The sequence below is a fragment of the Dipodomys merriami genome, unplaced genomic scaffold, assembly GCF_024711535.1.
Source record: "Dipodomys merriami isolate MVZ:Mamm:240054 unplaced genomic scaffold, mDipMer1.0.p SCAF_16, whole genome shotgun sequence".
NCBI classification, from domain to species: domain Eukaryota; kingdom Metazoa; phylum Chordata; class Mammalia; order Rodentia; family Heteromyidae; genus Dipodomys; species Dipodomys merriami.
In genome coordinates, this window is record NW_027202937.1 from 11,956,421 (window position 1) to 11,977,713 (window position 21,293).

At 51.4% G+C, this 21,293-nt stretch overlaps 2 protein-coding genes across 3 annotated transcripts; both read left to right on the plus strand.

The window, feature by feature from the left end:
- The first annotated feature begins 1,214 nt into the window (after positions 1 to 1,214).
- Nrm (nurim) lies at positions 1,215 to 4,752 on the plus strand. Its single transcript, XM_070024235.1, has 4 exons — positions 1,215 to 1,487; positions 2,243 to 2,439; positions 3,199 to 3,375; positions 3,880 to 4,752. The coding sequence occupies exons 1-4, from the start codon at positions 1,355 to 1,357 to the stop codon at positions 4,159 to 4,161; spliced, it is 789 nt and encodes a 262-aa protein (XP_069880336.1). The 5' UTR covers positions 1,215 to 1,354; the 3' UTR covers positions 4,162 to 4,752.
- Positions 4,753 to 5,631: 879 nt separating this feature from the next.
- Ppp1r18 (protein phosphatase 1 regulatory subunit 18) lies at positions 5,632 to 19,306 on the plus strand. Of its 2 annotated transcripts, XM_070024214.1 has the most exons (4): positions 5,632 to 5,729; positions 6,677 to 8,291; positions 16,267 to 16,477; positions 18,494 to 19,306. In XM_070024214.1, exons 2-4 carry the CDS (start codon positions 6,705 to 6,707, stop codon positions 18,511 to 18,513), a joined length of 1,818 nt encoding a protein of 605 aa, XP_069880315.1. In that variant the 5' UTR covers positions 5,632 to 5,729; positions 6,677 to 6,704; the 3' UTR covers positions 18,514 to 19,306. The 2 variants fall into 2 exon arrangements, with proteins under 2 accessions (XP_069880315.1, XP_069880314.1); XM_070024213.1 differs by lacking the exon at positions 5,632 to 5,729 and having other exon boundaries at positions 6,156 to 8,291.
- The last annotated feature ends 1,987 nt before the right edge of the window (positions 19,307 to 21,293 follow it).

A 21,293-nucleotide genomic window follows, 5' to 3' on the forward strand; every position in this document is an offset into this window, starting at 1 on the left:
GATCAGAGTTTGAAGCCAGCTCAGACAGGAAAGTCCATGAGACCTCTAATTCCAATTACAGAAAAATTGCCATTCTATCAGCAGTAGAATGCTAGCCTTGAGCAAAAAAGTAGCCCAGGGCAACACCTAGGCCCACAGGAAATAAAAATAGAAATTCAGAGACAGTGCCCAGGCACTGAGTTCAAGCCCTACAACTGAAGAAAAAAAAAAAGGGCTGGGAAGGTGGCTCAGTGGTAGAGTGTTTGCCTTGCACGCATGAGGCCCTGGGTTCAATTCCTCAGCACCACATAAACAGAAAAAGCCAGAAGTAGTGGTGCTGTGGCTCAAGTGGTAGAGCTGAGGGATAGCGCCCAGGCCCAGAGCTCAGGCCCACAACTGACCAAAAAAAAAAAAAAAAAAAAAAGGAAGATTGGGAAATCACACACAAAAATGCAAAGCCTCAGTACCCACCTCTGAGCACAAAAAGATGAAGACAGAACAGTTACGTGGAGAGGTCTCACTAAAAACTGTGACTTTGGGCTGAGAATGTGGCTTAGTGGCAGAGTGCTTGCCTAGCATGCATGAAGCCCTGGGTTCTATTCCTCAGTACCACATAGAAAAAGCCAGAACTGGTATTGTGGCTCAAGTGGTAGAGTGCTAACTTTGAGTACCAAAGCTCAGGTGACAGCTCCCAGGATCTGAGTTCAAGCCCCAGGACTGGCACACACACACACACACACACACACACACACACACACACACACACACACACACACACACACACACACACACACACACACACACACACACACACACACACACACACACACACACACACACACACACACACACACATCTGTGGTGGGATGGGAAGCTCTAGGACAGTCTGGGATAAAAAATCTAAAAAGCTAAATATTTAATAGGTGATTTGGGGTTCTCAGTTTGGGTCAAAGTGTATTACGATTCATTATAGAAGTGTCATTATAGATGTGTCAACTGAGAATTTGTGACCTCCCACTGATGGTTTTCTAACCATGGCCAAGTTCCAGAAAACGGGGCTTCTAATGTTCTGTTTCCACAAGAACCCAACAATAAGAATTGCCTTTATTTTAAATGAGGAAACTAGCTGAGCTGGGACTCGCCCCACGTAGGTGGCCCCAGAGCAGCTGCCCTTAACAATCCCCTTGGGGTTCTAACATTCCCTTTAGTGACGCACAGATTGCAGGCTGGAGAAACGAATATCCCCGCACCCTCGACATTGGGGTGTTAGCTGGCAAGAGCCCCGCCCTGATGGGCAGTACCCCGGGTGAGAGGCGGGGCTTGCAGCCGCGGGAATCCTAAGCCCGCCCCTTTCCCCACCCCTCTGTTTCTCGCCATGACCCATGCACTGTTTCTCGTCCCGGCTGCCCTCGCCTCTTTCATTCTGGCCTTTGGCACCGGAGTGGAGTTCGTGCGCTTTACCTCCCTTCGGCCACTTCTTGGAGGGATCGAGGAGTTTGGTGATCCGGGTGAGCGGGAAAGATCAAGAATGAGCTCTGGAGCAGGGAGGTGGAGCTGGAGCCCAGGGGGCGGGGGCGGGACTTGGAGACAAATGACAGGGAAGTCCTAGCCCGGGAACTTGAACCACAAAAGCTGCTGTGAAGCTAAATAAGATGAGCTGTCTGGAGAAGTCGAAAAGTGGGGACTGAAAGGGTTATGCAGAAGGCAGGGTAAAAAAAATGTAGATAGAACAATAATGGAGGGGGGGGTGTTAAAAGGAGGGAGAACCTGGAAAACCACTATTGAAGGGAGATTCAGAGATGGCATCGCTAGCCATGCCATTTGTGACTGCCCGACGTGCATTTTTCCAGGAATCCTCTTCCCCAGGTCTGAAGGAGGCCCTGGGAAGAGGAAAAATGGGATTGGGAATGTGAACTGGACATAGCCTGGGGGGAAAGCATGAATTTTTTTTTGGGGGGGGGGTCCGGTTGTAGGGCCTGAACTCTGGGCCTGGGCGCTGTCCCTCAGCTCTTCAGCTCAAGGCTAGCGCACCACTTCCAGCTTTTTTCTTTTTGCTTATGTGGTGCTGAGGAATTGAACCCAGGGCCTCATGCATGCAAGGCAAGCGCTCTACCACTGAGCCACCTTCCCAGCCCCAGCATGAAAATTCTTAAAAGCAATTAAGGGACATGAACTGGAGCCCCAAAGAGAGAGGAGAGTAATGGAGAAATAGTTTAGCTGTTTTCTCCATCCTTTGTCCCTTTCTCCCTTGACTCCCCCACAGATGCCCGTCAGGGATGGCTGGCCGCCCTGCAGGACCAGAGTGTCCTTACCTCCCTGGCTTGGGATCTGGCACTCCTGCTCCTATTTGTTGGGCAGCATAGCTTCATGGCAACTGAGACAATGAAGGCATGGATTTCCCGGTACTTTGGAGTCCTTCAGAGGTCTGTGTATGTGGCATGCACTGCCCTGGCCTTACAGGTATGAGATCCTAGTAGCTGAGTCCTCAAGGGAGACCGAAACCAGGGAGGGAAACCCTGAGACAAGTGAGGATGTTAATCTCAGCTTCCATTCTACAAGGGCAGATATCCTCCTTGTTATCAAGAAGAATGTCCTTGTCGTTCTCCAAGCACAATGTGTACATTCTCATCCTTGCAACTTTGTTCATGTTGTCATGTTCCCTCCTTAACTCCTAGTCTTTCTCTCTTTGGTGCCAGTCTTGGGGCTTGAACTCAGAACCTGGGTGCTGTCCCTGAGCTTTTTTGCTCAAGGCTAGTGCTCTACCACGTTAGCCACAGCTCTACTTCTGGCTTTTTGAGGCAGTTAATTGGGGATCAGAGTCTCACAAGCTTTCCTGCCCAGGCTGGCTTGGGATTACAGTCCTCAGATCCCAGCCTACCTAGTAGCTAGGATTACAGGGTGAGCCACTGACACCAGACTAACTCCTTAGTCTTACCCTGTCTTACAAAATACCTCCCTAGGTCTCAGGAGACTTGCTTTCTAGTTACTTTATCTGTCTGTCTTCTCATAGGGTCCTTAGCATAGGCTACTTTCTAAGGCCTTCTGTAAATTCTGTTTAGAATTAGGTCATCCTCAAGTCCTTGGAATCCCATCTAAAACCATTTACATGATAGAATATTGGCTGGGGAATAAACTATGGGCTCTCTTGGGGTAGGGGCAGTCTGGGTCTCTCCAGAGTGGGCAGTTGCTGGGATACCCAGCAACTTTGTTCTTCCCCAGATGGTGATGCGGTACTGGGAGTCCATACCCAGAGGCCCTGTGTTGTGGGAGGCTCGGGCTGAGCCCTGGGTCACCTGGGTGCCCCTCCTCTGCTTTGTGCTCCACATCATTTCCTGGCTCCTCATCTTCAGCATCCTTCTTGTCTTTGACTACGCTGAGCTCATGGGCCTCAAACAGGTGAAGTTCCCAGATCCCTAAGACCTCTAACCCTATCTGGAATTTGTCTTTCTCCTTTTTCCTTGGGTTTCCCTTCTCCTGAGTTATTCTAGCTTCTCCCTGCTCTTTCTTTGTTACCCAACCCCCCCCCCCCCCGCCCACCACTGTCCCTTCTAGTCTGCCCTTAAAGCTCAGCAACTTTTAATCAATATCCTAGGCTTGGGGAAGATGCAAAGGCTAGAAATCAGAGGCTTGAGGGGGGAGGTGGGGGGAGTATGGAGAGGAAAAAGCCCTAAGCTTAATTTTTTTTGTTTTGTTGGTTGTGGGGGCCTGGGCGCTATCCCTCAGCTCTTCAGCTCAAGGCTAGCACTCTACCACTTGAGCCACAGTGCCACTTCTGGCTTTTTCTGCTTATGTGGTGCTGAGGAATCAAACCCAGGGCTTCATGCATACAAGGCAAGCATTCTACCACTGAGCCACCTTCCCAGCCCCTTAACTCAATTTCTGTGCTGCTCTCTCTCCTAGGTGTACTACCATGTGCTGGGGCTGGGTGAGCCTCTGGCATTGAAGTCTCCCCGGGCTCTGAGGCTCTTTTCCCATCTGCGTCACCCAGTGTGTGTGGAACTGCTGATGGTGCTGTGGGTGGTCCCCACCTTGAGCATAGACCGCCTCCTCCTTGCTTTCCTCCTTACCCTCTACCTAGGTCTGGCTCATGGACTTGACCAGCAAGACCTCGGATACTTGAGGGTTCAGCTACAAAGAAAACTCCACCTGCTCTCCAGGCCCCAGGATGGGGAGGCAGAGTGAAGAGCTAACTCTATTTCCAAGCCCTGTCACTTCTCCCCCTCAAATTCCAATTCATTAACATCAGACAGAGGTTAAACTCTAGGAACTTTAGAGACTGTCCCTGTCACTGCTAAGACTTCCTTCCCTGGATCCACCTCCATACCCTAAATTTAAAATGACAGCCACTAGACTTTAAGGTCCATTTCTCACCAGCCAAGAATGGATGTGCAGCTCATCTACCTCCTCACTGTTTAGGATCTGACCCCCCTACTGCCCTTACAAGAAAAAGGGTCTTCCCTGACCACTCCTCTGGCATTGCCCCTCATCTCTGTCCCTCAGGGACCCCCTTCTCCATCTCCAGTCTCCACTCCAAGAATCTGGGTCAGAATCTATCAAAGTCATATGTGGGTAGTGGCTGCCCATCTTCACTTCAGCGATGCCTCTCCACCCCTGCCCGACTTTCTCCACAGCCTCAGGCCCGCCCCAGGGCTCCATCCCCACGCCCAGTGATAGGGATTCTCCCACTCTTAACTCTGGTAACCTCTGGGCTTCCTGATCTCCCGAGGAACATTCGCTGCAGAAAAATAAAATTCAGTCTTTTTTCCCCCTACACATGACATTCACTGTTCTCAATGTGTCCCTGAATGCAGGGCAGAGTTTGGGAAGAAAGGCGAACGAGAAGCTGGAAGCGCCAAACTCCCAGTGTGGGTAGCCACCTCGCCCAGCGGCAGCTGCCACGCCCCGAGGGTCCGCCCCTGCTTTGGAGCGACGCCTGTGTCCACCTTCCTCCTTGCCCCTCAATTCTCCCGCTGTAGCCCAGGAAACACGCTTCTCTGGGATAGAGGAGCGAGGTCCCCAAAGCCCTTTGCTGCTTCTGAGAGCCTCTCCCGCTACTCGCTTCCTGATTGGTCCCCCCACCCCTTCTCTATTCCGCTGTAACAAAGAGGCCCGGGAAGGCAAAAGCGTGGGGAGGAGCGGCCCGAGATGGGAAGGGCGGGCCGGGCTGGCAGCAGCTGCCGCTTCCTCTCCGAGTCCCTCGGGGGGCCTGAGTCACGGGCCGACGCCCAGGGCCCGGGGTAGGCCAGCTGGGCGATGGGGGGGGGAGCGGGAAGCAGGGGGTGAGATCGGAATACTTAGATTCGCTGGTGCCACGGGGCAGAAAGCCGGTGAGGGACCCTGGGGGAGGGGGACAGCAGAGTGCTGGGGGGGTACCGCCAGAAGTGGGGGTGGGGGGGGTCCTCGGAGCTAGACTCCCGCGCGGCGTGGAGCAGATCGAGGCCCCGCCCCATCGTGGCTCCGCCCCTCATCGGGCCCCGCCCCGCAGAGGCTCCGCCCCCTGGCCCCTCCGTCCGGCGCCCCCTTCCCGCTCCCCATTGTCCTTAGACAAAGCGATCGCCGCCCCCCGACCGGCCCCTCAGTCCGTGTCTCGGGCCTCCGCCTCATCTCCCCCTTTTCCCCCTCCCCTCCCCTCCCTCTCCTCCCCTCCCCACGACTCCGGATCTCCTCCTCTCTCCCCTTCGCTCTCTCCTCCTCTTCCTCCCTCCGGACGCCGGGTTCCTCTGCACACCCTCCCCGGGACCCCGAGGCGTGTGAGTTGACTGAGCGGCTCAGACCTGGGGGGGAGGTCGTCTCCTCGCTTCCGCCCCCCTCTCCTGTCCCTGGCCCAGACCTTGGGCTTGTCTATTCTTTGTGCAGAGATTGTCCGGTCCGTCTGAGCGGGGTGGGCATGGCCGGCTCTGTCAGGCTTCCTTAGGAGCCAGGTCTAGACGGGGAGGGCGCGGGAGCCCGTCTTGGGGACATCTGGGTCGGGAGGTGCGTCGGGTAGGGGGGGACAGGGCTGACGGGGGGGGAGGTGGACACCGGGGTCCTGGGAACGCGCTGGCAGCACCGCCACCGGCTTCCCACAGTCCCGGGGGAGGGTATTTCCCCGGGCCCGCCTTTGGGGGGCGGGGTGCGGGGGGCCTGGGGGCCTCGGGGGCGGGGCCGAGCGGCGCTGGGGAGCCAGCCCGGACCTTTGCGGCCCGCGCCGAGTCGCGCCGGGCTGCTCCGGAGACGCTCCCCGGTTTCCCCTTCTCCCCCTGACCTCTTCACGCCCCTCCTCTCCTCCCCGGCATCCCCGCGTTGGCTTTTTCCCTGCCCCGTCCTTCCCACTCTCATCCCTGAGTCCCGCCTCGCCTGAACACGGTCTTCTCTCTACCCTGGCCTTTCCCTCTCTGCCTGCTTCCTCACTCCAGCTCTTCTCGCTCCTGCCCACAGCCTTGGAACTTTCAAACCCACTCACACATACCACTCAATCTGGCTCCTGCCTCTGCCCTGATTCTCCACTTTTCCTCTCGCATCACTCCCCTCCCCCGACAGGGTTCACAGCCCTTTTTCATTTCCTTCTTTCTGTCCTCTCATCTCCCCGTTTCCTCTGTCTTTATCCTCAACTCCACTGATCTCTCTGCCCCACTTCTCCCTATCACTTCCTTACACCCCCCTTGGGTCTCACCCCCTGAGCCCCTCTGAACCCTCTCTTTCTGTTCTCTGTCCCCAGTACCCCCTACCTTCACACCTAGTTGACCATGACCACCATCCCAGATTGGAAGCTACAGCTGTTAGCCCGGCGCCGGCAGGAGGAGGCAGTGGTTCGTGGCCGAGAGAAGGCAGAGCGGGACCGCCTGTCCCAGATGCCAGCCTGGAAGCGGGGACTCCTGGAGCGCCGCAGGGCTAAGCTTGGTTTGTCGCCTGGGGAGCCTAGCCCTGTACCTGGAACTGCAGAGGCTGGACCTCCAGACCCAGATGAGTCTGCTGTTCTTCTGGAGGCCATTGGGCCAGTGCACCAGAACCGATTCATCCGGCAAGAACGTCAGCAGCAACAGCAACGGAATGAAGAGCTGCTGGCTGAGAGGAAGACTGGGCCTCTGGAGGCTCGAGAACGGAGATCTAGCCCTGGGGATTCAAGAGATCAGAGCCCCAAAGGAAGAGAGTCAAGGGAAGAGAAGCTAAGTCTAAAGGAGGCCAGAGAGAAGAGGTTGGGCATAGGGGGAGCCCAAGAGTCAAGCCCTAGACCTTTGGAGAATCGAGACTGGAGGCCAGGAGAGATGGGAGACCGGAACTCAAGATTGTCAGAAAGTCAGAAATGGAGGCTAAGCCCTGGAGAAGCCCCAGAGCAGAGTCTAAGACTAGCAGAGCCTAGAGATCAAAGTCCCAAGAGAAAAGAGACCACAGAAAATAGACTGAGCCCAGGGGAATCTGGTAACACCAAGTTGGCCTTGACTGAGGCCCATCAATGGAGGCCTGACTCCAGAGAGTCTCAGGAACAGAACTCAGTACAACTGGAATCCTCCGAGTGGAGGCTGAGCTTAAAGGAAGAAAGAAAAGGCTGTTTGGAGGAATGTGGGAGAAAAGAAGAGAGACCAAGTCCAGAGATGGCCCCAGAAGAGACTACAGGGACCTTCACTCAAGAGACTCAAGACATCTCCAGGGGAGTGGAGACCACAGAACAGAGGCCCAGCCCTGTGGAGGACGGTGAGAGGGGATCAAGGACAACAGAAGGGCGGAAATGGACACTGAACTCAGGGAAGGCTCGAGAATGGACACCCAGGGACATAGAGATTCAGCCTCAGAAACCAGAGACTCCAGAGTCTGCAGACAAGCTTCTGGGGCCTCCTGGTATGGAAGCTGGAGAAGGGGAGGCTAAAAAGGAGGAGGCTGGGACTCAGAGCAGGCCTCTGAGAACCCAGCAGAACCAATGCCCTGCAGAACCCTCCACCCTCCCAGAAGAGGATGCTGGGACTGGAGGCTCTAGGCAACAGGAAGAGGAAGCAGCAGAACTCCAGCCCCCACCACCAGCCCCTTTCTCTCCCCCACCCCCAGCCCCAACTACCCCCCAGCCCTCTGGGGATCCCCTCATGAGTCGACTGTTCTATGGAGTGAAGGCAGGGCCAGGGGTAGGGGCCCCCCGCCGCAGTGGACACACCTTCACAGTCAACCCCCGGAGGTCTGTGCCCCCTGCAAGCCCAGCTACCCCAGCCCCAGCTGATGCTGCAGCCCCCGGAGCTGGGAAAAAGCGGTACCCGACTGCTGAAGAGATCTTGGTTCTTGGGGGTTATCTCCGTCTCAGCCGCAGCTGCCTTGTCAAGGGGTCCCCTGAAAGACATCATAAACAGGTAGGGTTGCTGCCAAGCCTGACTTCTTACAAACCCACTTTCCAGTGGTCTGGACTCCAGTCTGGACTGATATTTATACCCCTGTATTCTGGTCTTCTATTCTTTCTGGTTAATTCTGTGCTACCTCCCTTCCTCCCTCAGCACACACACCCTTCTAGTTGTCCTCCTTTGCCATTCATGTTGGAGCCCCAAGGATCCTGCCCAGCAATCAAGTTGCTTGTGTCTGGGTGTGTGATTTTCTGGGTGTGCCCAGGCTGCTGCTGCCTCTCTCTTCCCTCAGGCTCTAAGTCCTCCCTTCCTTTCTTTTCTTTCCTTTGAGTCTGTGATCACCCTGAATCCATCTGACGGTGATTTGGAGACAGCCTTAGAGCCCTGAGCATGGGTCATGGGGTGGGATCACAGCTTTGGAGGGGAGAGAATGTGGAAGCAGGAAAAAAAAGAAAGGGAGAATTTGGGGTTCTAGGGAGAGAAAAGACAGGAAGCAGCTTGGTCTTACAGCACCAAGGAAGGAGAAGGGGGGGCTGGGGCAGAGGAGAGTGGGGACATCCCAGAATAAAGGAAAGAGAGAGGTAGAACAGCACTGGCCAAAGAGCAGAGAGAAGGCTTTTGAACCCCAAGTCTGCCCCATGGGAGAGGCTCACACAGAGGCCATTTGAAGTGGGTGACCTCGGGGTTGCACACCCCCAGCTGGGCCACCGCTACAGACAGTGCTTCCTTCTCTCTGGGGACAAGAAAAGCCTTCTCCTCTTCCAAAATATCCCCACCCCCAGCCTCCCTGTCCTTCCTCCTTGGGTTTCCCCCTCCCCTCTCTAGAACTGGCTCAGTCCTTGGTTTTCCCCTCTGTTCCAGTTACTTGGGGACTTTTCCTCCCCTGGGGGTAGAAAAAAGACACAAGTACATTTGGAGGCGCCTGACCTGAAAGCCAGGATTGGCCTGGCCCACTAGATGGGGTGGGAGTAGAGGCTAGAAGGAGGTCAGAGGTTAGACTTGAACCAGGATGTGAAGGGAAATGGGAGCAGCCAGACTAGCTTTCCCCTCCACCCCCGACCCCAGCCCTGGCCCAATTCCTTCCTAACACACACAACCACCAGTCCCTTACCCCCAGCCCTGGGAAACCTTGAAGACCAAAGATCAGAGTTAAACTTGAGCGTGTGATTTGATTCCCTCAATTCTTCCTGGAGGATCCATCTCTAGCCTCCTAACTTGGGAATCTATCCCAGCCTTCTTACAGCCATCAGCATGTTCCCCTGAGGGCTGGGCAGGGAAGGACCGGAAATTCTCACAGGCTGAGGTGTTGAGAAAAGTCATTTCCTACTGAGGTTGGTTTGTACTTTGGGGAGGAGGCTTGCCCTCTTGGGCAGTGAACAAAGGAGGTGTGAAGCCTTGGGGCAAAAGCTCTAGGACTATCTTCCGGGAGTCAGGAGCCCAGGACTGAGCAGGACCTGTGATGGTGACCATACCTAGGTCAGAGACGAGAGGGGCCGGAAGCAGATCTTCCAAACAGGAAGCCTGGGGTGGGGGCCGGAAGGCTGTTGGGGCTCTGTGGGGGACGCTAGGCCATGGGCCTGCCAGAACTGAGCTCAGGATGTGGTGAGAGAATAAGGAAGCAGCCACTCTGGGTATGGGGGTAGGGACAGGGCCCAGGCAACACAGAGTTCCCCAGATCCGGCCACCTCCCTCTCTGCCCTTCTCAGGCCTTTCCCTATCTCAGTGCCCTGCTGGGAAGGGACTAGTGTGCCTTGTCCTAGTGCTTGTCTCTCAATGATAGGTGGACCCCTCTACCCCTGTGCCTCACTTTCCCTAAATAACTTTCGAAGGAGCTATTTAAGGCTGCTCCCATCAAACTTATCCCTACTATCTAGTGAGAAACCCCAGCCCTGCCACAGAGCCATGAGATGGGCTGTGCCCTTCCCTCGAGGCCCCTCTGGTTTAGAGATCTGTCCCTCCCTCTTGGGCCCCCTTGTGCCCTTATATAGCTGATGGGAGAGGAGCGGGTGAGTCACCTCCCTCCTCAGTCCCATCCCCCACACGAGCTGTGCATTCCTGAAAGCCCAGTCAGGAGATGGAGGGGGGGCGGTGAGGAAAGAGGCAAGTGGCAAATGGTAGGGGGTGACACCAACTGAGCAAATAAAGTGAATCCATTCCAGAATGATCGGATCCTCAACTACAGACAGAGCTTGGGATCCCAAAGGGGGATATTGAAAAAAGAAAACAGAAGTGAGTCCCCAGAACTGTGGGTAAATCTACCAGTAACAGACAAGAAAGTTTCCTTTGGAGAAGTTGGGGTGTTAAGCAGACTGCTTGCTGTCACTTGATTTTATCTCCATGTCTATAGACGTGGACTGGGGGGAGTGAACTGTGTACATTCTGGGCTATTTCCCAACTCTCTCCCCAGGCTTGATACTCTGTTGAGACATCATCTGATGTCTGGACCAAACTCTTACTTTATCCACTGTAGTTCCTTCCAATTTCCTGTCAACAGCAGACATAAGAGTAGTGAGTACTGTCAGCTCTGTGCGCATGACTCCATATCCCTAGGCTCAATCAGTTGCACATCCAAGAACAAGCATGCCTGTTGTGACAAGTAGGGACTTTGTTGTTGTCATTATTCTCTAAGCAGTACACTATAACATAGCATTTACATTGTATCAGGTATTATAAGTAATGAGAGTCTATGGAGATAGATTGGGCCACTAGTGGCTCATGCCTGTAATCCTAGCTACTGAGGAAACTGAGATCTGACTCAAAATCACTGTTCAAAGCCAGCTCAAGTGGAAAAGTTCATGACTTTGTGTGTGTGTGTGGGGGGGGTGTCCTGGGGCTTGAACCTCAGGGCCTGGGTGCTGTTCCTGAGCCTCTGTGCTCAAGGCTAGCACTCGACCACTTGAGCCACAGTGCCACTTCCGGCTTTTTTTGAGTAGTTTATTAGAGATAAGAGTCTCATGAACTTTTCCGGACTGACTTTGAACGGGAACCTCATATCTCAGCCTCCTGAGTAGCTAGGATTACAAGTGTGAGCCACTGGCACCCAGTCCATGAGACTTATCTCCAGTCAACCAGCAAAACTCCAGAAGCAGAGGTATGGCTCAAGTGGTAGAGTGTCAGCCTGAAGGGGGAAAAAGCCAAGTGAAAGTAAGATGCTCTTGAGTTTAAGGTCCAGCACCAGCATACATACACACACACCCCACATACACACACACACACACACACACACACACACATAAGCACTTGAAGACAAAAAATTTTGGTATCCACAGAGGTTCCAGAATCAATCCCCAAAAAGTAAGAAGGAACTGTATATCCTACAGAAAGTTAGAAAAGAGTAAGTAATTTAGAGGCTTGGTTAGTGGGAAGTGTGAATTGGGCAATTTCTGAATAGGGTGACTGGGAGGGGATAACAATAAGAATATCTGAGAGAAATATGACAGGCAGAGGGAACAGTCAGGGTAATAGCCCTGAGGTGGAAGTGCACCTCTAGACTGGCAGGCACTGTGACCTGGTATGGCCAGAACTGGTAAAGACTCAGAGAGATCAACTAGAGTGGCATAGAAGTGCCCTTTAGGCTTTAGCCAGGCTCTGGCTTTTGCTCCAAGAGAAATGAAGAGCCACTGTAAGATTCAGAGTGTAGGGGTTACACATCCATTCCCTGCTTTACAAGGGGACTGTAGGGGTTACACATCCAGTCCCTGCTTTACAAGGGGACTGAGGTGTAATATCCCAGACAGACCCCAGCAACCACTGGGCAGCCACAGTCCTCACACCCTAGCCTCAAAGTCTTCATCACCAGATGCCCAGTAGATCCTCTGGACTTTTCCAAGTAGTTCACAGGTAATCCTCCCATTTGTCTATCACTAATCCTAGAGTTAATCCTGCTGTGTCCTTCCCCCTGAGAGTTTTCAGAGGGCAGAGGGGAGGGGTAGGAGGCATTGGGAACAGCTGGGCTCCCCTGTTCTTGGAACAGGCTTTTTAGGCAGGAGTTTTTGCACATACACCCCCTCTCATCTCTTGCCTGTCTCTGCCCCTCTGTGCTGCCAACCTTTCCACCTTGGCCCTAGTTTTTCTAAGTACATTTTCCTTTCCACCTGTCACCTCTCTTAATTGTATCTCTCAGGTGCTCATTTTCACCCTTGTGTATTAGGGGAAAGTCTCTGGGTCCCTCTGGGCCTTTGGGGGTTGTCTCCCATTCCTTCCCAGCCCTAAACCTTTTTGCTTTGGGCCTAGTCAGCTATGAGCGAGAGATAGGGGTAGAGGGAGGGAGCTGTAGGAGCTGGGGTTTCCCAGGGGAGAACCAAAGGTCAAAGGGACTTGTTTATACTTTTTGCCTAAGACCCTTGTACCAGCCAGCTCTTTCCTGGCTTGGTCAGCATAGATCTCACCTTCTCCAGATGCCTACTTCATTGCTGCCAGAGTGCCCAAAAGCCTAATTCTGATTTGTGTATTTTAATTTTCTACACCTTTGCCTGTCATACTCTGAAGGCAAAGACCCTTGGTCTCAGATTACTTACTCAGCCCCCAGTCCCTAGTGAGAACATTGGGCCCAAAGTCTGTTTTTCATTTGTTTTCTATTGTTTCTTTATTTTTAGCCAGAGTTTGAACTCAGAGCCTTAAGCTCTCTCTGGGCTTGCTTCATCTGAGAATAGCACTCTACCACTTGAGCCACACCTCTAGCCCAGCTTTTTTTTTTTTTTGTCGGTCGTGGGGCTTGAACTCTGGGCCTGGGCGCTGTCCTTCAGCTCTTCAGCTCAAGGCGAGCGCTCTACCACTTGAGCTACAGCGCCACTTCCGGTTTTCTGGTGGTTTATTGGAGATAGGAGTCTCATGGTCTTTCTTGCCCGGGCTGGCTTTGAACCGCGATCCTCAGATCTCAGCCTCCTGAGTAGCTAGGATTACAGGCGTGAGCCACCAGCGCCCGGCTTAGCCCAGCTTTTTTATTTGTCCGTTGTGGGGTTTGAACTCTGGGCCTGGGCGCTGTCCCTCAGCTCTTCAGCTCTTCAGCTCAAGGCTAGTGCTCTACCACTTGAGCACCATTTCCGGCTTTTTTCTGCTTATGTGGTGCTGAGGAATTGAACCCAGGGCCTCATGCAGGCGAGGCAAGCACTCTACCACTGAGCCAACTTCCCAGCCCGAGTCTCAGCTTCTTGAGTAGCTATGATTACAGTAATGAACCAACTATTTTCTTTTTTTTTTTTTGGTTGGTCATGGGGCTTGAACTCTGGGCCTGAACGCTGTCCTTCAGCTCAAGGTGAGTGCTCTACCACAACACCACTTCCGGTTTTCTGAGCAGTTAATTGAAGATAAGAGTCTCAAGGACTTTCCTGCCCTCTGCCTCCTGAGTAGCTAGGATGACAGGTGTGAGCCACCAGCCCCAGGCCCTTTTTTTTCTAAGATACTTTTATTAGCATATATGAGTTACAAAAGGTTGGTTTCATTGTGACATTTCTATACATATATACTATGTATCCCATCAACACCTCATCTCTCTTCCTTATCCCCCCCTCCATGCTTCTTGAAACAGTTTTAACAGATTTATTGTACTATTTCTTTCTTTCTTTCTTTCTTTTTTTGTCAGTCAGGGGGCTTGAACTTGGGGTCTGGGTGCAGTCCCTGAGCTCTTCAGCTCAAGGCAAGCTCTCTAACACTTGAGCCATAGTGCTACTTTCAGTTTTCTGGTGGTTTATTGGAGATAAGAATCTCATAGACTTTCCTGTCCAGGCTGGCTTTGAACCGTGATCCTCAGATCTCAGCCTCCTGAGTAGCTAGGATTATAGGCATGAGCCACCAGCACCCGGCTTATTGTACTATTTTTATTCATACATATAAAGCACTTAGACAACGTTTACCCTCAATCACCCTCTCCACTCTCCCCCACTCCCTCCTGCTGATTATCTACTTCATCCTCAAACAAAGCCTGTTTTACTTTTTTTCTTTCTCTTTCTTTTTGTGCTGGCATAAAGGCTTTATCTCAGGGCCTGGGTATTTTCCCTTAGTTTTTTCGTATATGGTTTAGCATTCTACCACTTGAGCCACAACTTCACTTCCAGCTTTTTGCTGGTTAATTGGAGATAAGAATCTCATAGCCTTTCCTGCCTGGTCTGGCTTTAAACCAGATCTCAGCCTCCTAAGTAAGATTATGGAAGATTATGGACATGAGCCACTAGTACCTTGCTACACATACACACACACACACACACACATACACACATACACACACACTTTTTTGGGGGGGTGGGGGGGTCGGTTGTGGGGCTTGAACTCTAGGCCTGGACACTGTCCCTGAGCTCTTCAGCTCAAGGCTAGCACTCAACCACTTGAGCCACAGCATCACTTCCGGTTTTCTGGTGGTTAATTGGAGATAAGAGTCTCAGGGACTTTCCTGCCCTGGCCGGCTTTGAACAGTAATCCCCAGATCTCAGCCTCCTGAGTTGCTAGGATTACAGGCGTGAGTGGACTCCCAGCTTTGCTTGGCTTTTTTGCTCAAGGCTGGTGCTCTACCACTTGTGCCACACCTCCACTTCCTCCTTATGCCATTTTCATACATAGATGCAATGTATTTCAATAATACCCAGCTTCTATCATTTTCTTTTACTCTTCCCCTTCTGATCATCCCCAACCCAATCCTATAATTAGAATCTAGTTTTTCATATACATATATGCATGTGCATATACACATATACCTATGTATATGTTATAAAAGTCTGGATTATATAAATGAGCAAAAACATGATGATTTTGCTTTTTGAGCTTGGCTTATCTAACTCAACATGATTTCTAGCTCCATACTTGCCTTCAAGTGACACAATATCTTTTTTTGTTGTTGTTGGTTATGGGGCCTGAACTCTGGGCCTGGGAGCTGTCCATTAGCTTTTCAGCTCAAGGCTACCGCTCTTCCATTGGAGTTACAATGCCACTTCTGGCTTTTTCTGCTTATGTGGTGCTGAGGAATTGAACACAGGACCTCATGCATGCAAGGCAAGCACTCTACCATTGAGCCACTTTCCCAGCCCCACAATATCTATTTTCTTTAAAAAAATATATTATTATCTTTAAGTAGTTGTACAAAAAAGTTCCCATTCTACAAAACAATATATGAACACAACGTGTCTGACAACATTTTCTTGACTTATAGACTGTGTATGTATCATATTTTCTTTATACATTTATTAGTTATTGGGTTATTGGGCACTTCAGCTGATTCCATTATCTGGCTATTGTTATTTTGGCTTTTTTTTTTTTTCTGTCCGTCGTGGGGCTTGAACTCTGGGCCTGGGCGCTGTCCTTGCACTCTTCAGCTCAAGGCTAGTGCTCTACCGCTTGAGCCACAGCACCACTTCTTCCATTATCTGGCTATTGTGAACAAGGTCATTGGAGGTTTTTTTTGAGTGTGTGATTGAAGAGGGAAAATAGGATTGGAGAACTCTGGGCCTGGGCACTATCCCTGAGCTCTTCAGCTCAAGGCAGGCACTCTACTACTTGAGCCACAGCACCACTTCTGGTTTTCTTGTGGTTAATTGGAGATGAGTCTCAGAGAAGTTGGGCACTGATGGCTCACGCCTGTAATTCTAGCAACTCAGGAGGCTGAGATCTGAGGATCGAAGTTTAAAGCCAGCCCAGGCAGCAAAGTCTGTGAGACTCTTATCTCTAATGAAAACCACCAGAAAACTGGAAGTGGCGCTGTGGCTCAGATGGGTAGAGCGGTCGCCTTGAGCTAAAGAGCTCTGGGATAGAGCCCAGGCCCAGTGTTCAAGACCCATGACAGAGAGTCTCAAGGACTTTCCTGCCTAGGCTGGCTTTGAACCATGACCCTCAGATCTCAGCTTCCTAAGTAGCTAGGATTACAGGCAGGAGCCACCAGCGCCCAGCGGATTGGAGAATCTTACTGGAAGGAAAGCTGAATGGGACAGAGAGGGGAAGTCAGCAGGGTGTCTAAATCCATCTCTAACTCCCCAGTCTTACCTGTTCTCTTCCCCTCCCACAGCTCAAGATCTCCTTCAGTGAGACAGCTTTGGAGACCACGTACCAATACCCCTCGGAGAGTTCGGTACTGGAGGAGCTGGGCCCAGAGCCTGAGCCCCCCAGTTCCTCCAGCCCCCCAGAGGCCCAGCCTGACGATGAAGAGGATGAGGAGGAACTGCTGCTGCTGCAGCGGGAGCTCCAGGGCGGGCTGCGCACCAAGGCCCTAATCGTGGGTAAGTGGGGAAATGCTGACTCGAGGGCGCCCCCTGGTGTTGTAGGCACGGTGGTCCGGAGGGATTAAAGGTGTGTGTTGGCACTGTCAATGGTGTTTGACCTCACACCCCAGCTGCTCCTTTTACAGATGGGGAAACTGAGGTTCTGGGAAATTAAATACACATCAGATTGCAAAACCATGGTTCCTTCCTGGTGCTTCATGTTTATCATTGTGATTAAAAATATAAGAGTTGGATCAGGCAGGTTTAGTATCGTGTGTAAGCACAGAGAACCAATTTGGTCTGAATTTGTCATTTATGAAGTGAGTTTAATAATAACTCTCCTCAGGGTTGGAGTGGTAGCTCATTGATAGATTGTTTGCTTGAGACCTGTGTTCAATACCCAGCAACATAATAATGATGATGATGATGATGATGATGATGATGATGATGATAATAATTAAATAGCTTTTGCAGCATGGGAGAATTGTGAAGCACATAGGATCCTGGTTAGATATTATATTACTCAGCCTGTCCCAGGATTACTGTGAGGTTACAGTTATAAGAATGCCTAGCCAAGGGAGCTGGGAAGGTGGCTCAGTGGTAGAGCACTTGCCTTGCATGCCAGAGGCCCTGGGTTCGATTCCTCAGCACCACATAAGCACAAAGAAAAAAACCAGAAGTAGTGCTGTGGCTCAAGTGGTAAAGCGCTAGCCTTGAGCTGAAGAGCTGAGGGACAGCACCCAGACCCAGAGTTCAGGCCCCACGACCGGACCCAAAAAACAAAACAAAACAAAAAAAACCAAGAATGCTTAGCCAAGCCGGGCACTGGTGGCTCACGCCTGTAATCCTAGCTACTCAGGAGGCTGAGATCTGAGGATCGTGGTTCAAAGCCAGCCCGGGCAGGAAAGACTATGAGACTCCTATCTCCAATAAACCACCAGAAAACCGGAAGTGGTGCTGTAGCTCAAGTGGTAGAGCGCTCACCTTGAGCTGAAGAGCTGAGGGACAGTGCCCAGGCCCAGAGTTCAAGCCCCACGACCGACCAAAAAAAAAAAAAAGAATGCCTAGCCATAGCCAGGTGCTGGTTGCTCACTCCTGTAGTCCTAGCTACTCAAGAGGCTGAGATCTGAGGGTTGGGGCTTAGGCAGGCAGGAATGTCCTTGAGATTCTTTTTTTTTTTGGGGGGGGGTTTCTGGTTGTGGGGCCTGAACTCTGGGCCTGGGTGCTGTCCCTCAGCTCTTCAGCTCAAGGCTAGCGCTCTACCACTTGAGCCACAGCACCACTTCCGGCTTTTTTCTTTTTGCTTATGTGGTGCTGAGGAATCGAACCCAGGGCCTCAGGCATGCAAGGCAAGTGCTCTACCACTGAGTCACCTTCCCAGCCCTCCTTGAGATTCTTATCTCCAAGTAACCACCAGAAAACAAGAAGTGGTGCTGTGGTTCAAGTGCTAGAGCACTAGCCTTGAGCTGAAGAGCTCAGGGACAGTACCACAACCGACCAAAAAAAAAAAGGTCTAACCAGGTGCTGGTGGCTCATGCCTATAATCTTAGTTACTTAGGAGCCTGAGATCTGAGGATTGCAGTTCAAAGCCAGCCAGAGCAAGAAATGTTATCTCCAGTTAACAGCAAAAAGTCAAAAGTGGAGTTGTGGCTCAAGTGGGAGAGTGCTAGTCTTGAGCATGCACTCAAGACTTGGAAGATGGCTGGGCTGGGAAGGTGGCTCAGTGGTAGAGTGCTTGCCTTGCATGCATGAGGCCCTGGGTTCGATTCCTCAGCACCACATAAGCAAAAAGAAAAAAGCCGGAAGTGGTGCTGTGGCTCAAGTGGTAGAGCGCTAGCCCTGAGCTGAAGAGCTGAGGGACAGCGCCCAGGCCCAGAGTTCAGGCCCCACGACTGGACCCCCCCCCCCAAAAAAAAAAAAAAAAAAAGACTTGGAAGATGGCATAGCACTTCCTGTGTGCCACCTGCCCTTTAATTCTGGCAGTAGGAAGAAGAAGGCTCTCATCCATTCTCCTGATTACTTCCTCTCTTGCAGATGAGTCCTGCCGGCGGTGACCCATCCTCCAACCATGGGGACATACCTCACTCTGTTCCCCCAACTGAGGATCCTGGACCCCAGACAATTCAGAGCAGACAGACCCTGAAAATGAGCCTGGCAAGAAAAAGGCAGCCAACATCTTCTAGCTTGCTATTCCCATTCCATTTCTGGAAGCAGAGCCAATTGTTCAATTTCCAACTTACCCCCAGGTCCCTGGTGGGGTCAGACAGGCTGGAATATCCCTAGGAGGTCCAAGAGTGTGCCCCAAGAACTCAGTTGGGGTGGAGATGGGGGGCACTCCTCCCCAAACCGTTCTTTGACTCCATGCTATTCACTGGGGACCCCCAGGATTTAAGTACTCATCACTCTGGAAGGCCTAAATCTTACTGCAGTTCCAAGTACATCTCCCTATCCTCACCACCCGTCCCTAGATCACGGCCCCTTTGTTTACAGATCCTGCCTCTTGACCACAGCCTGGTTTACAATCCCACCAACTCCCAGCCCCACTTGCTAAAGTCCCAGGTTTCCAAGCCATGCCCACTTGTCATCCATGTCATTTGTCTCTGGGAGTCACATGTGGCTTCCTCCACCTTTGTTCAGTATTATGGTGTCTCAGTTATCCCCAAGAGGGAAGGCCGGGAATGCTAACTTTGTACCCCCATGGGTTATTTAATTCTGTTCTTAATGGTTGTGTGGAAGGACTAAGACGGCACCTCACTGCCCCCCCCTCCCCCTCCCCCCGCCACTCCATTGTTCTTCTTGCCTGTTGTTTTTTAACTTTCCATAATAAAATGGAGCTTGTTCCACCTCTCCTGCTGCTTCTTCTTTAGAAATAACTGCGGGTGAGGGAAGACTGATGGTTGAGGGGAGGAAAATGAGAGAGGAAAAGCCAGGAACTCAGGGCCTGGGCACTGTCCCCGAGCTTCTTTTGCTCAAGGCTAGCACGCTACTACTTGAGACACAGCGCCACTTCTGGCTTTTTCTGTGTATGTGATACTGACGAATCAAACCCAGGGCTTCATGAATGCTAGGCAAGCACTTTACCACTAAACCACGTTCCTAACCCCATGGAGTTCAGTTTTTTTGTTTGTTTTTTGGTCAGTCATGGGCCTGAATTCTGGGCTTGGGCGCTGTCCCTCAGCTCTTCAGCTCAAGACTAGTGTTCTACCACTTGAGCCACAGCTCCACTTCTGGCCTTTTCTGCTTATGTGGTGCTGAGGAATCGAACCCAGGGCCTCATGCATGCAAGGCAAGCACTCTACCCCTAAGCCATCTTCCTAGCCCTGGAGTTCAGTTTTAATTTATAGAGAAGGCTGTGGGAAACCAGGCACTGGTGGCTCACACTAGTAATCCTGGCTACTCAGGAGGCTGAGATCTGAAGATCACAGTTCAAAGCCAGCCCACGCAGGAAAGGCCATGAGACTCATCTCCAATTAACCATCAGAAAACCAGAAGTAGAGATATGGAACAAAGTAGTAAAATGCTAGCCTTGGGTGAAAAATCTCAAGGACAGTGCCCAGGCCCTGAGTGCAAGGACCACAACTGACACATATACACACAAAAAGGTTCTGAGGAGCTATACATAGGTTTCATGAAGGATAGCAAAGGTATGAGGAAGGTCAGTTGCAGTGCACACTAGTCTGGAATTGCAGTGTGTAAGGATAGACTTGGTTGAGTTCCCTGCAGAATCTCTATACCCGCCAACTAATAGACAAAGTTATTTCTAGAATGAATGAATAGATGAAAAAAGCTAAACAGAAACAGAGATCAGCCTGGTGCCAGTGGCTCATGCCTACAATCCTAGCTACTCAGGAGGCTGAGCTCTGAGGATAGAGGTTCGAAGCCAGCCCAGGCAGAAAAGTCCCCATGAGAGACTCTTATCTCTAATAAACTACTCAAAAAAGCCAGAAGTGCTACTGTGACTCAAGTGGTAGAGTGCTAGCTTTTAGCTTAGGGACAGTACCTCAGCCCTGAGGTCAAGCCTTAGGACCAGCAAAACAAAAACAAAAAAAAAGGCAGAGATCACTTTTGGTTGAAGAGTTCCAGTATTCCAAAGCCAGCTACCAGTCAAGCCACCAGGTAATACAGAACACATCCCATGTGGCTAATCCAGGGCCATTTACCAAAACATAAGACCTATAATACTCAATCAGAAACTGCTGCAACACTCAGTGAAATTTCCTAGAAAAGCTTTTCGTCTGATAGACAATGGGTCTTAGGTTCAGAAACTTTTTTTTTTTGGTAGGTTGTGGGGCTTGAACTCTGGGCCTGGGCGCTGTCCCTCAGCTCTTCAGCTCAAGGAGAGCGTTTTACTGCTTGAGCCTCAGTGCCATTTCTGGTTTTTGAGTGGTTTATTGGAGATAAGAGCCTCACAGACTTTCCTGCCCAAGGCTGGCTTTGAACCTCAATCCTCAGATCTCAGCCTCCTGAGTAGCTAGGATTACAGGCGTGAGCCATGGGCGCTCTGCCTAGGTTCAGAAAGTATTAATAGTCATAGGCAGGAGGTGTAGCCCAAGTGCTAGAGCATCTGCCTTGCCAGTTCAAACCCCAGTACTGCCAAAATAAGTCATGGCTTTGCTGCTCAAGTACAGTTGGTATTGGAATGTTTTCCTATTTCAAAGTCTTGCAGTTTTTTCTTTTTCTTTTTGTTGGTCGGGGGGCTTGAACTTAGGGCCTGGGTGCTGTCCCTGAGATTTTTTGCTCAAGGCTAGCACTCTTCCTCTGAGCCCCGGCTCCACTGCCAGTTTTCTGGTGGTTAATTGGAGATAAGAGTTTTATGGACTTTTCTGCCCCAGCT

Coding starts and splice junctions, on each gene's coding strand:
- Ppp1r18 (XM_070024214.1), top strand. CDS start 6,705: ATGACCACCATCCCAGATTGGAAGCTACAGCTGTTAGCCCGGCGCCGG. Junction 8,292..16,266: donor CTGAAAGACATCATAAACAG/GTAGGGTTGCTG, acceptor CCCCTCCCACAG/CTCAAGATCTCCTTCAGTGA. Junction 16,478..18,493: donor CACCAAGGCCCTAATCGTGG/GTAAGTGGGGAA, acceptor CCTCTCTTGCAG/ATGAGTCCTGCCGGCGGTGA.
- Nrm (XM_070024235.1), top strand. CDS start 1,355: ATGACCCATGCACTGTTTCTCGTCCCGGCTGCCCTCGCCTCTTTCATT. Junction 1,488..2,242: donor CGAGGAGTTTGGTGATCCGG/GTGAGCGGGAAA, acceptor ACTCCCCCACAG/ATGCCCGTCAGGGATGGCTG. Junction 2,440..3,198: donor GCACTGCCCTGGCCTTACAG/GTATGAGATCCT, acceptor GTTCTTCCCCAG/ATGGTGATGCGGTACTGGGA.